A 13,221-nucleotide genomic window follows, 5' to 3' on the forward strand; every position below is an offset into this window, starting at 1 on the left:
TGGAGAGTGGTTCATAGTGGGTTGTGGGAATGTCCAAGGTTCCTGCTGAATCTAGGGTTCTCATCTAAATCCCCAAGGTTGATCTATAAAATACACAATGAGGGCACTGGCATCTGGACTGGACAAGATGGCAGTTTACTGAATACTCAGTAGTCAGGGAGGGGTCCAGCACCACTGGGGAGATCTGACATTATGCAGCAGCACCCCTGCCAACTGCTGTGCATTCTGGACCTGGCACCAAGTAAGTGCTCAGTAACAATCTGGTGAGTGAGTTGATGGGGGAAGAAATGAAAGTCAAGTCCACATTTTGGGGACTGTTAAGTACCAGGCAGGTGTCTGTTGCCAACTTTTGCCCTAGACTACTAACAAGATAGGAAGAACCTGGAGAGACACCTCTAGTAGTTGTTTTATAGATACCCTTGGTTTCTCTACATAAATAATTATGTCATCTGCAAAGCAGTTTTGCTTCTTTCTTTCTGATATTTATGCCTTTTATTTATTTTTCTTGCCTAATTGCAATAACTTGAGCTTCCAGAATATTGTTGAATAGAAGTGATAAAAGCAGACATCATTATCTTGTTTCTGATCATAGGGAGAAGCAATTCAGTTTTTCACCATTAAGTATGATGTTAACTGTAGGTTTTTTACAAATGCTGTTTATTTATGGAAATCGATAATCGAATTTAGAGGCTTGTTCAGATTCAGGCTTGTAAATATTTTGATGTGGGGCAAGACTACAAGGTGTAATTTTATCAAGGGGCATTTAATGTCTGGTTGTATCTTTTTGTGCTATTAGCAGCTATTGATGATTGTTGCCTGTGTTAGTTATTACATTATGGGTTATAAGTGATTATATTCTAATTCTCTGTAATTATTATTTACTTATTAGTTGGGGCATTTCTATGGAGAAAATTTTCCTTTATAAACTGTTTGATTTCCCTGCTGTACAGTTGCTATAGGAAGGACAAAGAAATGCTAGATTTTTTGCTTTCACTTACCAATTTTCAGAAGAGTGAATTGGTTCCATAGCATCTTTCAAACATAAAAGCTTTTTAGAACATAAGTTATGAATTCACTATGTTTTTCAATCCATGCAGTTTTCATTCTTACTGATGCTAAAATAAGTAAGTTTTTATAGAAAATTGATATTTACAGATATACCTTGTTTTACTGTGCTTCACTTTGTTGTGGTTCACAAATTTCTTTTTAAAACAAATTGAGTATTTGTAGCAACCCTGTGCTGAGCAAGTCTGTTGGCAGCACTTTTCCAACAGTATTTGCTCACTTTGTGTCTCTGTGTCACATGTTGGTAATTCTCACAATATTTCAAACTTTTTCATTATTATTATATTTGTTATGGTGATCTCTGGTCAGTAATTATGACTTGCTGAAAGCTCAGATGATGGTTAGCATTTTTTAGCAATAAAGTATTTTTTAATTAAAATATGTACATTGTTCTATTAGACATAATACTGTTGCACACTTAATAAACTAGAGTGTAATGTAAACATAACTTTTATATGCTCTGGGAAACCAAAACGTTTATCTGACTCGCTTTATTGCACTGGTCTGCAACTGAACCTGCAATATATCTGAGGTGTGCCTATATCACTTTTCTTCTAGGTTTGCTGTTAGGTCTTCATTCTATGTATAATTCATGTTTTCTGCTAAGACCTGAGAACATAAGTATATACTTGTATGAATAAGGACAAAAGGAGGATGCAGTGAGAGCCTTATTTCTTCATATCTACATATAAAGAATGGAACTGTTTTCTTTTGAATCACACTTCAGCTATCTGGCAGCATATTCTAAGAAACCTTGGAATTTTGTGGGTGAAACCACATAAGTCAAACTTTTCTTTGATTGGAACCTGCAGGAGAACAAGCTTTTGATGTCAACGCTCTTATGTTAGAGGTGATATATGTCCGAATAGAAGTCATAATTTTCAAAGTTTCTTGGTGAAAAATCAGTCATTGGAAAACCCTGTATATTCTTGTATAACAACGGAGGAAAAGTCTCTCTGACACATACTGTGTATTTTTGATGTAATGTTAACTTCATGTGGTTTAGCTCTTTGACTTGAGGCATGTGTACATAACCTTCTGAACACTCATTTAGCTTATAATATGCCAATTTCCTAACAATTATTATTGTTCTAAAGTATAACATTTCACTCTTCAACATCAAATATGTACACAAAGGGAATTAAAATTTATGGGGTTTCATGAGCTTAGCACAGTGTCTTTACATTGTAAGTGTCAAAAATGGTTTATTTTCTATTAACTTTATTGTTGTTTTATCCCTGATTATAAAAATAATATTACAAAAATTTAACAAAATAGGGAGCACCAATAGTCTTGCTCACAGAGTTATATATTAAATTGCATATCTAGATCTTCTAAGTGTAGATACTTACAAAATGATATTAGATCTGGAAAGATATTTACATTTACACTTTTATATTACAAAAAATATAGGGAAGTTACTTCTGGAAAAATGTCAAGTGATTTTTTTTTTAAGTTTATTTATTTATTTTGAGAAAGAGGGAAAGCACGAGTAGAGGAGGGGCAGAGAGAAGGAGAGAGAGAAAATCTCAAGCTGACTTTACACTGTCAGTGCAGGGCTTGAATTCACAAACCATGAGATCATGACCTGAGCTGAAGTCAGATACTTAACCGACTGAGCCACTTTGGTGCCCAGTGTCAAGTGATTTAAAAAAAAAAAGCTTTTGACATTTTTTGAATGGTTTGTATTTTTGACAGTGAGTACATATTTTATGTGTATTCATAATATACACATATGTGTATATACACATATGTGTGTATGCATCTTTGCATGTATATACTGAGAGGGTGCAGAGGAAAAGAGGGAAAAAGTGGGAAGGAAAGGCATATATATATATGGCATATATGTATATGGCAATCTTTTTCATTGCTAAGAACCTTCTCTCTCCATTTAGTGTTGTATGTGTGTGTGTGTGTGTGTGTGTGTGTGTGTGTGTGTGTGTGTACGCAAATTAATAACATGAGAAAATGTTACTTTGTCCCTGGACCTGTTGGGGAATCTGAGTGGATTGTTCCTTCTTTTGCTGTGAGTTTTTTGACTATAGAGTTGAGTCCTACTTCTCCTTTAGTCTTAGTAGATGCTGAGATCATTTGATATCCTTTACCTGTTATGTGAATTAATGAAGGACCTGATTTTCTAAAAAAAACTATCGGAATACCTTTGGCAGTTTTTTTTTTTTTTTTAAGGTGAGCTTTTTATTTATTTTTTCCATGACAAGAACATTTTTTACTTGAAGCATACTTCAGAATATTTGGTTCTAAAAGATGTATATAAACCATTCCATTCAAGAAAAATAAGAATACACATTTTCCTCAGGTATACACAGAAGAATCCCCTGGTGAAATCACATAAAAGACATAACAAATATTAAAAATTTAAGAGTACAGAAATCATACCAACTATATTTTCCAACCACAATGGTACAAAACTGAAAATCAACAATAAAACAAAGCTGAAAAATCTACAATGTAAATATTAAATATTTAACATGTAAATTTTAAACAACACACTATTACACAAGCAATGGGCCAAATAGGAAATCAAATGGCAAATCAAAATATGTCTCAAAACAAAAGAAAAAGAATACACAATATTCCAAAACCTATGGGATGCAGCAAAAGCAGATGTTAGAGTGAAATTTATGATATAAATGCTTGTATTAAGAAAAAAAAGTTCAAATAAACAACATTATACCACAAGGAACTAGAAAAAGAAGAAACTTAGCTGAAATTTAGTAGAGGAAGGAAATAACAAAGTAAAATCAGAAATTTAAAATAGAGACCAAAATAACATAACATTGAAAGTTATGTTATGACCAGTTTAAAACCAAAAAAAAAAAGCAAAAAAAAAAAAAAAACACACACAAAAAAAACAATTGGCAATGCTTTAACTACATTAACTAAGAAAAAAAAGAAGACCAAAAATCAACATGGGGAATGGAAGAGAAAACAATACAACAGATAACCATAGAAATGCATAATGTGATAACAGATTATTATAAACAATTATATACTAACATCAGATATTTTAGGGAAAAAAAAACCCTAGATAATCCCTAAAAATGCACAAATTACCAAGATTCAATCATGAATCTTAAAATCCAAGAAGTAGGAAATCTTAAACCATTAACAAGAATGAAAGTTGAATTAGGAATTAAAAATCTCCCAGCACAGAAAAGCCCAAGACCACATGGTTTCATTGGTGAATTCTACCAAACATTTATAAAGTAATAATAACAATATCAAAATCTTACAAATAATAGAGGGAACACATTCAAAATCATTCCATGAGGCCAGCGCTATCCAGATACCAAAGCAGGATGAAAACAATACAAGAATAAAGCCTAATTTGTCCAATATAAGTATTACTACCCTGGCTTTCTTTTAATGTCTGTTTGTGTGATAAATGTCCCTCCATCCCCTCACTTTTATTATTATTTTTAATGTTTATTTTTGAGAGTGAGGGTGAGAGTGGCATAGGGACAGAGAGAGGTTGACCGAGGATCCAAAGCAGGCTCTGCATTGACAGCAGAGACTGACATGGGGCTCGAAAACATTAACTGTGAGATCATGACCTAAGAAGCCAAAGTCAGAAGCCCAACTGACTGAGCAATCCAGAAGCCCCACTCAAAGTAATTATTGATAAATATGTATTTATTGCCATTTTATTACTTGTTTTGTCATTGTTTCTGGAGATTTTTTGTGATCCTTTCTTTGTCACTTTTGGTCTCTCCTTTGCCCTCAGAAAGTCTCCTAATATTTCTTGCAGGTCTGGTTTAGTGGTCATGAACTACTTTAGTTTTTGTTTGTCTGGGAAACTCTATCTCTCCTATTCTGAATGATAGCCTTGCTGGATAGAGTCTTCTTGGCTGCAGATTTTTCCTATTTGGCGCTTTGAATATATCGGGCCACTCCCTTCTGGTTTGCCATGTTTCTGTTGAGTTAATCTGTAACTTTCCTTGTAAGTTAAGGACTTCTTTTTCTTGCTGCTTTCAAGATTTTTCCTTTATCACTATATTTTTCAAATTTAATTACAAGATGGCTTGTTATTGGCATGCTTTTGTTGATTTTGATGGGAGTTCTCTGTGCCTTCTGATCTGCATGTCTGTTTCTTTCCCCCAGATTAGGGAAGTTTTCTGCTGTTATTTCTTGAAATAAATTTTCTGTCCCCTTTTCCTTCTCTTCTTCTGGGACTCCTATAATATGAATGTTATTACATTTGATGAAGTCACTGAGTTCCTTGAGTCTATTCTCATGTTGCATAATTCTTCTTTCTCTTATTCAGCTTCATTATTTTCCATTATTTTGTCTAATATATCTCTTATTCATTCCACTGCTTCTTTCAGCCTGCTGTTCATTGCATCAAGCCTGTTTTCCAATCTTGTTTATTGCATTCTTTATTTCTGATTGGTTTTTTAACTCTTTCATCTCTGTTGTAAGGGTCTTACTGATGTCTTCTATTCTTTTCTTAAGCCCAGTAAGTATCCTTATGATTTTTGCTTTAAATTCTCCATCAAGCATGTTTGCTTAGATCTCCAACCATGGCCTTATCTTGTTCTTTCATTTGGGATAAATTCCTCCATCTTGGCATTTTGTCTAAGTCTCTTCCTTCTTTTTTTTAATTTTTTTAAATTTTATTCATTTTTGAGAGAGACAGAGTATGAGCAGGGGAGGGGCAGAGAGAGAGAGAGAGAGAGAGAGAGGTAGACACAGAATCCGAAGCAGGCTCCAGGTTCCGAGCTGTCAGCACAGAGCCTGACGCGGGGCTCGAACTCACAAACTGTGAGATCATGACCTGAGCTGAAGTGGGACGCTCAACCGACTGCGACACCCAGGCGTCCCTAAGTCTCTTCCTTTTTTGGTGTGTTAGAAAAGCCAATTATGTCTCCTGCTTCTGAAAGTAATGCCTTATGAAGTCATGTAGTGCCCAGGGTCTGGCGCTTTAGGGAGTGTCTCTGGTGTATGCTGTGTGTGCTGTGCTCTTGTAGTTTAGCTGCTCTGTCCTTTAGGCCAGTCATTTGCAGAGGCTCTCCTTGCCTGCTATGGTCAGTATGTGGTCCCTGGCCTGAATGTGATGAGTTTTAACTAGGTGTGCTCTGGTCTGTCTGTGAAATGAGATCTGACACCAACTCCACCAGAACTGAGGCCCGGCAGAACTCTGGTCAGAAGATGTGGTGTGGGCAGGAGTTTCTGTTGGTCTTCTGGGTAGGAGTAGGGAGCGGCTGTCACACTGGGACTTAGGCAAGCTTGACTGAAATGGGCAGTAACGCCAGAGCAAAGGTGTGTGGGACTTGGTGTAAGCAAGTTAGGCAGCCTGTGTCCATGCTGATCTGCTTCCCTCAGGATTTTATTTTATTTTTTAAAAGATGGGAAGCATAAGGTCTTATGTATCTACTCTTGTCTTTTGGGTAAGAGGACATTTATATTTTAATTAATGCAGCTGATTTTATGTAGAAAAAGCATTTCAAAGGGCACTTAGTATTTTTTTGAAAAGGCTTATCCCTCCAGTGTTTATCAAAGTAATTTTTAATATTTTGTATATCTAAGAAAAAAATCAGTCTCCTCAGAAATCTTTTATTTGAACTTATCAACCTGTAATGTAAATTAAATTTCCTTTGTCTTAACTTTGGCAGACAGTTTCTAATATTAACAGGTAGAAAATTGAAATAGAATTCTAGGCAGTGCTTCCTATTGCCATCATGTCTACCCTTTTTTAGTGTGTCTGAATGGTCCAAGTTCACTCCAGGGATTTAAAATGCATTCTTTGTTTTACAATTACAGAGAATATTCACCTGTGAAGGCTATGTAAGTTACTATTATAAGGTGAGAAAGGTGCTATTTTATTAAGTCCACATTACAGCTGTTGATGTGACATTTTATCGAAAGGTAGGTAGAGGGAGATGCAGGTTGTTGCTGGCTGTTTAGATTTCTCCCATGCCCCCAGGTATGTGGGGTGCCAGAGGCAAAATGGTAGACTCAGGCCACTTGTATCTAAACAAATAACGAAATGTAAAACAATTTTTTGTAGTTACCCAATAATGGAAATAAGACAGAGGCCTAGGAGATTCCTAGGCAGAGAATTTGAATTCCTTCCTGTATTATGTAAATCATTCCTATGAAAAAGGGGTTTTCTTTTATTTTTGTCTGTTTCCTTTTGACATTAGACAGTTCTTTATTTTCTACTGAATCTTATTACTAAAATCCCAGATTGTTCATAGAAGTCATTTCATCCATCACTGAATTATTCTGCAACACAACCACTTCTTAAGTAGTACATAAGGGTGTTTTAGTGCTAAGAGGATAAGAAGGATGTTTATAGCATTGTTTTTCCTCAACTGTTTTTGGTTTCCTTGGATTTCTAGGATGTGGGGAGCATCTTGTGCGTACCATACTGGCTAGAGAATGTTCACATGCTTTACAAGCTGAAGATGCTCACCAAGCCCTGTTGGAGACTATGCAAAACAAGTTTATCAGTAAGTATAACATTAAAAAATTATGTTCTTCTAAATATAGATTGATTTACTGAGCTGCAGACTAGTTGGATACCTCATTTGTTCCATGAGATCTAGCTCCAGTCCCTAGGATAGACTTAGACCTTCAATTAATGCTGATCATAGAGATCTGGTATACCAGATACCCACTAATGCATGAAATTTGCCATATAACTGATCTAATGCCCAAGCTGTGAGACATTATCTAGGATTAGAGGGATATACACAGTAGCATAAAATCCTACTAAAACAAAATTCAAGGAACAATATCCTTTAAAAGTTTTATAGTACACTTTGATTCTTTTTTTTTAATTTTATTTATTTATTTATTTTTTTATTAACATTTATTTATTTTTGAGACAGAGAGAGACAGAGCATGAACAGGGGAGGGGCAGAGAGAGAGGGAGACACAGAATGTGAAATGGGCTCCAGGCTCTGAGCTGTCAGCACAGAGCCCGACGCGGGGCCCGAACTCACGGACTGTGAGATCATGACCTGAGCCAAAGTCGGACGCCCAATCGACTGAGCCACCCAGGCGCCCCTGATTCCTTTTTTTAATTAGTGTTATATTAATGAATCTGGGGCTGCCATGTACAGTTGTATAAGGTTGAGTTGAAATCCTTCCTGGGCTCCACTTGCCAAGCTGTGTAACCAAATGTGAAGCTGCATCAGTTTGGAGGAAAGGGTGCCTTTTTCTAATCTGTAGAAAGGTTTTGTATGGCCTAACAGTGGCTGTATCTATAACTGTTACATTGGTTTAAAACTATCTGATTTAGTCTGATTTTCCCATCATGTAACATTGAGCTTACCACCATGGAAAGAGTAGTGAAGTTGTATAAGATGTACAGTTAAAAATAAGTTACGGTAATAACCATGAATAAATTAGAGAAAGCGTATTATAGGGTTAGTCTGGGAGGTTGTATCTTTACTTGGAGAATTAAGACAGAGTATAATAAGATGCTAATTATGTGATAAGGACAACACAGACAAAAATCACAGAAGGCCTTAAAATCTCAGCATAAGAGTTCACATTTCACCTGATAGAAAGGAGAGAATCCTTATTTGTTTCTAAGTTGACAAGTAAAATGGTATCTTGGGGGAGGGCTTATAAAGTGTATATAAGATTGTCCAAGACCATCTCTGTAGGCAAGAGACATTAGGACCTGGAAATGGTCCAAGGGATGAAGAGGATGGAAGAAATGGAGTAAGTGGAAATATTGATAGACTCGGATTTTGAGACTAGGTGGATGTAGCCCTCTGGATCAAATCAGGACATAGAAACATTAACATTAGGTTAATCAGGGGAAGTTTAACATAAAGATTTGTTAACTATGTTGAAAGTGTAACTATAATATATAAAGAAACTGTTGTACTCTAGAGAGTGTTCAAGGAAGGACATACTTGTAAAGGGTATAGATCTTGATGAAGAAGGTATGGTTTGGCCACCGGGTAGCAGAGAAGAGAAGTTCACTGGTTTGACCAGGCTGGGACTAGTATGGAGTTGCTGAGAAAACAATAGGCCACTCTCTAGAATGCAGATAGAGAGCAGATATCAGTACCCATTGGCTGGGTGTGTAGTGGGAGCCTGGTACCAGTGGGGCAGGGACACAGAGGACTTCAGAGTCCACCAGGCCACAGAGGGCTTACAGAGGGACTGACTACTTGGTGTTTGACCCTCTGGGCCACAGGGGCTACATGCAGACTACGCAGGGTCTTGCCAGTGGAGTCTTGTGCAGCTGCAGGGGGCCTATTGATAAGCCCAGACTTAGATGTTAAAGTCACCCACCCACACTGTCTTCACACCCACATTGTCTCTCCTCCCCAGCCCATGCTGGATATTGCAGGAAGGGTGCCTATTGTAACTGTTTATCTTCTCTAGTTCAGCTGAATGTCTGAATCCTTGCCTTCATTCTGCTAGTTCCTTCCATATAAGCCTAGTCTCTTTATACATGTCATTTTATATTTGTTTGCCACTTTTCCCTCTCTACTGGATAGTATCGGGATTCAATGGACCTTCTTTGTCATTGGGAGGGACCATCTGCTTCATGGTCACTCTGTTCCCAATGTTGGCTTGTACTGAGATAGGACTTGCTCTCCACTTCCTTACGCGTTGCTGGCTACTATTGCTACTAAATTCACTATGGTGTCCTTGGTATTTTTGTAGTCTTTGACTTCTTCTGTACACACAGCTTCCACTTACAGTAGATGCTAGTGGTAGTAGAATCAGATGATCGGAAACTTCTTGGAATAGTCAGTGAGAATGTCAAGTCCTCACGACCTAAGTATATCAGGCTAGTTTTTTGTTTGTTTGTTTGTTTTGTTCTGTTTTGTTTTGTTTTACTTTACTCCTAGAGCATCTTACTGGCCTGAGGGAATGGGGAACTTTTCTATGTGGCTTTCTGTGTCTTGAGGCCCCCTCTATTCTTGGATCCTTCAGATCTAGCTAGGGCTTTTTTATTTGTCTCCTCTTTTTCCTCCACTCTTACCAGCTTGGAAGGAGGGACAGAAGCCTATACCAGTGATCAAGTCTTTTCTTCTGGTTTTCCCACAAATGTCCAGTGTGTCCAGTCATACCCCGGCCCCAGTGCTACCTTTAGGGTACTGGTGGGGAACTCCAAACTATTTATTTTGCCAAATTTTAGGCTTTACCTGCTCAAATCATATTTAATTCTAGAGCTGTCTGTACTTAGAATTTATGAAAGTCCACTTAGAAGCTCAAAGGATAAAACTTAATATCAGCTACGTAAATACACAACTGATGGGATCAATGGAAGTTTCCGGGGATGGAGATAAAACTATATTTCATTATTGTACAGGCCTTTAGTAGGTATTGTGCTCTATTAGGAAAGATTTTTAGGGCAGAGAGAGAAAGAAAAACAGATTATGGACAGGAAAGAATTGGATATATCTGAAGGAAGAGCAGAGTGAATAACTATAGGAAAAGAATTCAGTATGAAGAGATTTTGTACACATGCTTTCTTACAGTTATTTGAACTGAGGTTATGAAGATATAAGGAATGGTATTAATTGTATGCATGCTAGCAAGAATTGCTTGATAGCAAAATGTGAGCTGAGGAATGAGTTAGGGACAGGTCTTTGAGGTCTGCCTCTCATGGTTTTTCTGAAAAAGGTTGATTACATTTGTGTCACTATATCATCAAATATATCAGAATCAGACTTCGGTATTATTGGTCTTTTGTTGTAACAATTACCAACTGTTGATTGCTGTTTTTAAAGGAAACCAAATTTTTGACCTTAATAACACATATAATTTATATAATCTGGTATTTGTTACCCAGCTATATTAGAAGCATTCTTAGAACATTAGTGGGAAGGAAGAGTAAGAGGTGAAAACTGGATGCTCAGGAGAAGTTAACTTCCTGGAACCAATGGTGGATGTGGAACTATGGCATGTGGCAACTTTCTGAAGCACTTTACTGAGTCTAAAACCACAGATTAACCAGCTGGTTGTACCTTTCCAGATTTAGGTCCATGCTAAGGAGTTCCTGAATTCTACTCTGTTCTCTTCTGTTGCTTGTCCTCTCCTTTTCTCTAGCTTTTTGCAGCTACTCAAGAGAGTTGGACTGCAGTCTGTCATTCCGCCACTGGATTCCATGACCTAATACATATTGAACCCCATCTTAAAAATTCCAGAATCATGGAAAGGTGTAAGAAACTTCAGAGCCCACCTGTTTATTTAATAGTTGAAGAAACTTAAGTTTCCAAGTTTGATGACTTGTCCATGTTACTTAGTCAGTGTGTATACTTTCTGTAAGATCACACTGCTTTTTTTTTTTTTTTTTTTTAATAAAATGAATGGGAAATAACAGAAGGAGAATGCTCTGGTGGTTAGCAGAGTTGGGTTCTACTCTCAACTCTGTGTCTGACTCACAGGATGTAACAAGTTACTTAAGCTGTTTTGCTTTCTTAAAAAAAAACAAAAATAATGTTAGGCAAGAGACAGTTTCTAAATTCCTTTACTTGCTAAATTCTATGAATTCTCTACTGCATTCAACCTGAAAATGTGAAATTCTTTTTAATCAGGTGATTTGGAAATGGGATTAGAAAATGCAAATTTTTCAGAACCACTTGGGAATTTTCAGGAACCACAGATGATATTTATAAAGTAGGTAGAATGAAATAAACAGAGTTTACCAGAGGCCTGGACAAGGAGCAAGGAGGTTGGGTTCTTTCTTCTTTTAACAGTGATGAAATTCATTGTTTGTTATAGGACACGTCTCTTTGTTCTCAGTTTCCTCATGTGTAAAATGAGGGGCCAGAAAGTCCCTTCTAGCTCCAAAATTCTATTTGATCCTTGGTTTGTTTACAGGCCAATCTAAACTATTTGTGTGAACATACAGTTGTAAATCAAATTGCTCCTTAATTGAAGCTATGAATTAAAATTGTTAATGGTGGATTTTAAATTCCTATTTGAAGTAATTTGGTTGAAATCCTTCTGACAGCGACTGCGACAAGCTAGCAAATACTTTTCTTGGTTTTATGGAAAGACACTACTGTATTCTTCCTTTCTTGCTTCCTTTGCTTTTTCTTTAAAAAATCATTTGCATAGATAATATATCTAGAGATTCTCATTGCAGTGGATACATAGAAAAATTTTAGATAATAATCAAGACAGATACCCATTTCCCATTTACTCTAAGTCCCATTGCTTTTGCCAGAAAGAACCACTACTGACAATTTGGTATGTGTCTTTATAGTATATTCTTTTTGTCCATGCACACACCTCTCTCTATCTTTCATCATTTATAACAATTATAGAAGAGATTTCTAATATATTGTTTTGCAAAATACTTTTCACTTAACATACCTTGATACTTTTAATGTGTCAGTATGCATAGATTTATAGCTGCATATCCCATATCATAATTTATCCGTTTCCCTACTGAGAGAGATTCACATTGTCTGTAATTTTTAAACATTTTTTAACGTTTATTTATTTTTTGAGAGACAGAGAGAGAAAGAGCGTGAGTGGGGGACGGGCAGAGAGAGAGGGAGACACAGAATCTGAAGCAGGCTCCAGGCTCTGAGCTGTCAGCACAGAACCCGACATGGGGCTCGAACTCATGAACTGCGAGATCATGGCCTGAGCTGAAATCGGATGCTTCACCGACTGAGCCACCTAGGTGCTTCTCTGTAATTTTTGTTTATATCATTTTCCCATGTGTGAATGCCTATTTCTCTGACTCTGAGCATTTTACACGATGCCATTTTCACTCTGTAGCATATCAATTTTATTTTTTTAACTTTTTTTTAGTGGTTGCCCTAGAGGTTGCAATATACATTTACAACTAATCTAGGTCTATGTTCAGATAATATTATGCCACTTCATGGGTAGTGCAAGTACCTTAAATAACAAAAATTCCTAATTCTTCCCTCTCATCCCTTCTATCATTGCTGTCATTCATTTCAGGCATAAATAATCACATATAAGTACACCCTCCCACACACACAAGTGGGTATGTTGTTGCTATTATTATTTATATAAATTATTATATATGTTGGATCACTTAAGAATAGGAAAAGTAAAGTTTATTTGCCTTCCCTTATTCCTTCTTTAATGTTCTTCCTTTCTTTATGTAGAATGATGTTTCTGCCTTATCAATTTCCTTCTCTCTGAAGTATTTCTTTTTAACATTTCTTGCAA

General features: G+C 36.5%; 1 protein-coding gene across 15 annotated transcripts in view; it reads left to right on the plus strand.

Annotated features, from left to right (window-relative positions):
* Window positions 1-13,221, plus strand: part of TASP1 (taspase 1) — a 389,761-nt gene that overhangs the window by 147,330 nt on the left and 229,210 nt on the right. For 9 of the 15 annotated variants that reach the window (XR_009248816.1, XR_009248820.1, XM_058684862.1 and 6 more), the window contains one exon: window positions 7,428-7,538. The exons of 2 other annotated variants lie outside the window; for them this stretch is intronic. Coding sequence is in view for 9 of the 13 variants with exons in the window: in XM_058684862.1 (XP_058540845.1) it covers window positions 7,428-7,538 (111 nt within the window). In the remaining 4 variants the exon portion in view is untranslated. Of the gene's footprint in view, window positions 1-6,846; window positions 6,889-7,427; window positions 7,539-13,221 lie in introns of all 15 variants that reach the window. 4 more of the 15 variants (XR_009248818.1, XR_009248817.1, XM_058684867.1 and 1 more) reach the window with 1 other exon arrangement.

The sequence above is a fragment of the Neofelis nebulosa genome, chromosome 9, assembly GCF_028018385.1.
Source record: "Neofelis nebulosa isolate mNeoNeb1 chromosome 9, mNeoNeb1.pri, whole genome shotgun sequence".
NCBI classification, from domain to species: domain Eukaryota; kingdom Metazoa; phylum Chordata; class Mammalia; order Carnivora; family Felidae; genus Neofelis; species Neofelis nebulosa.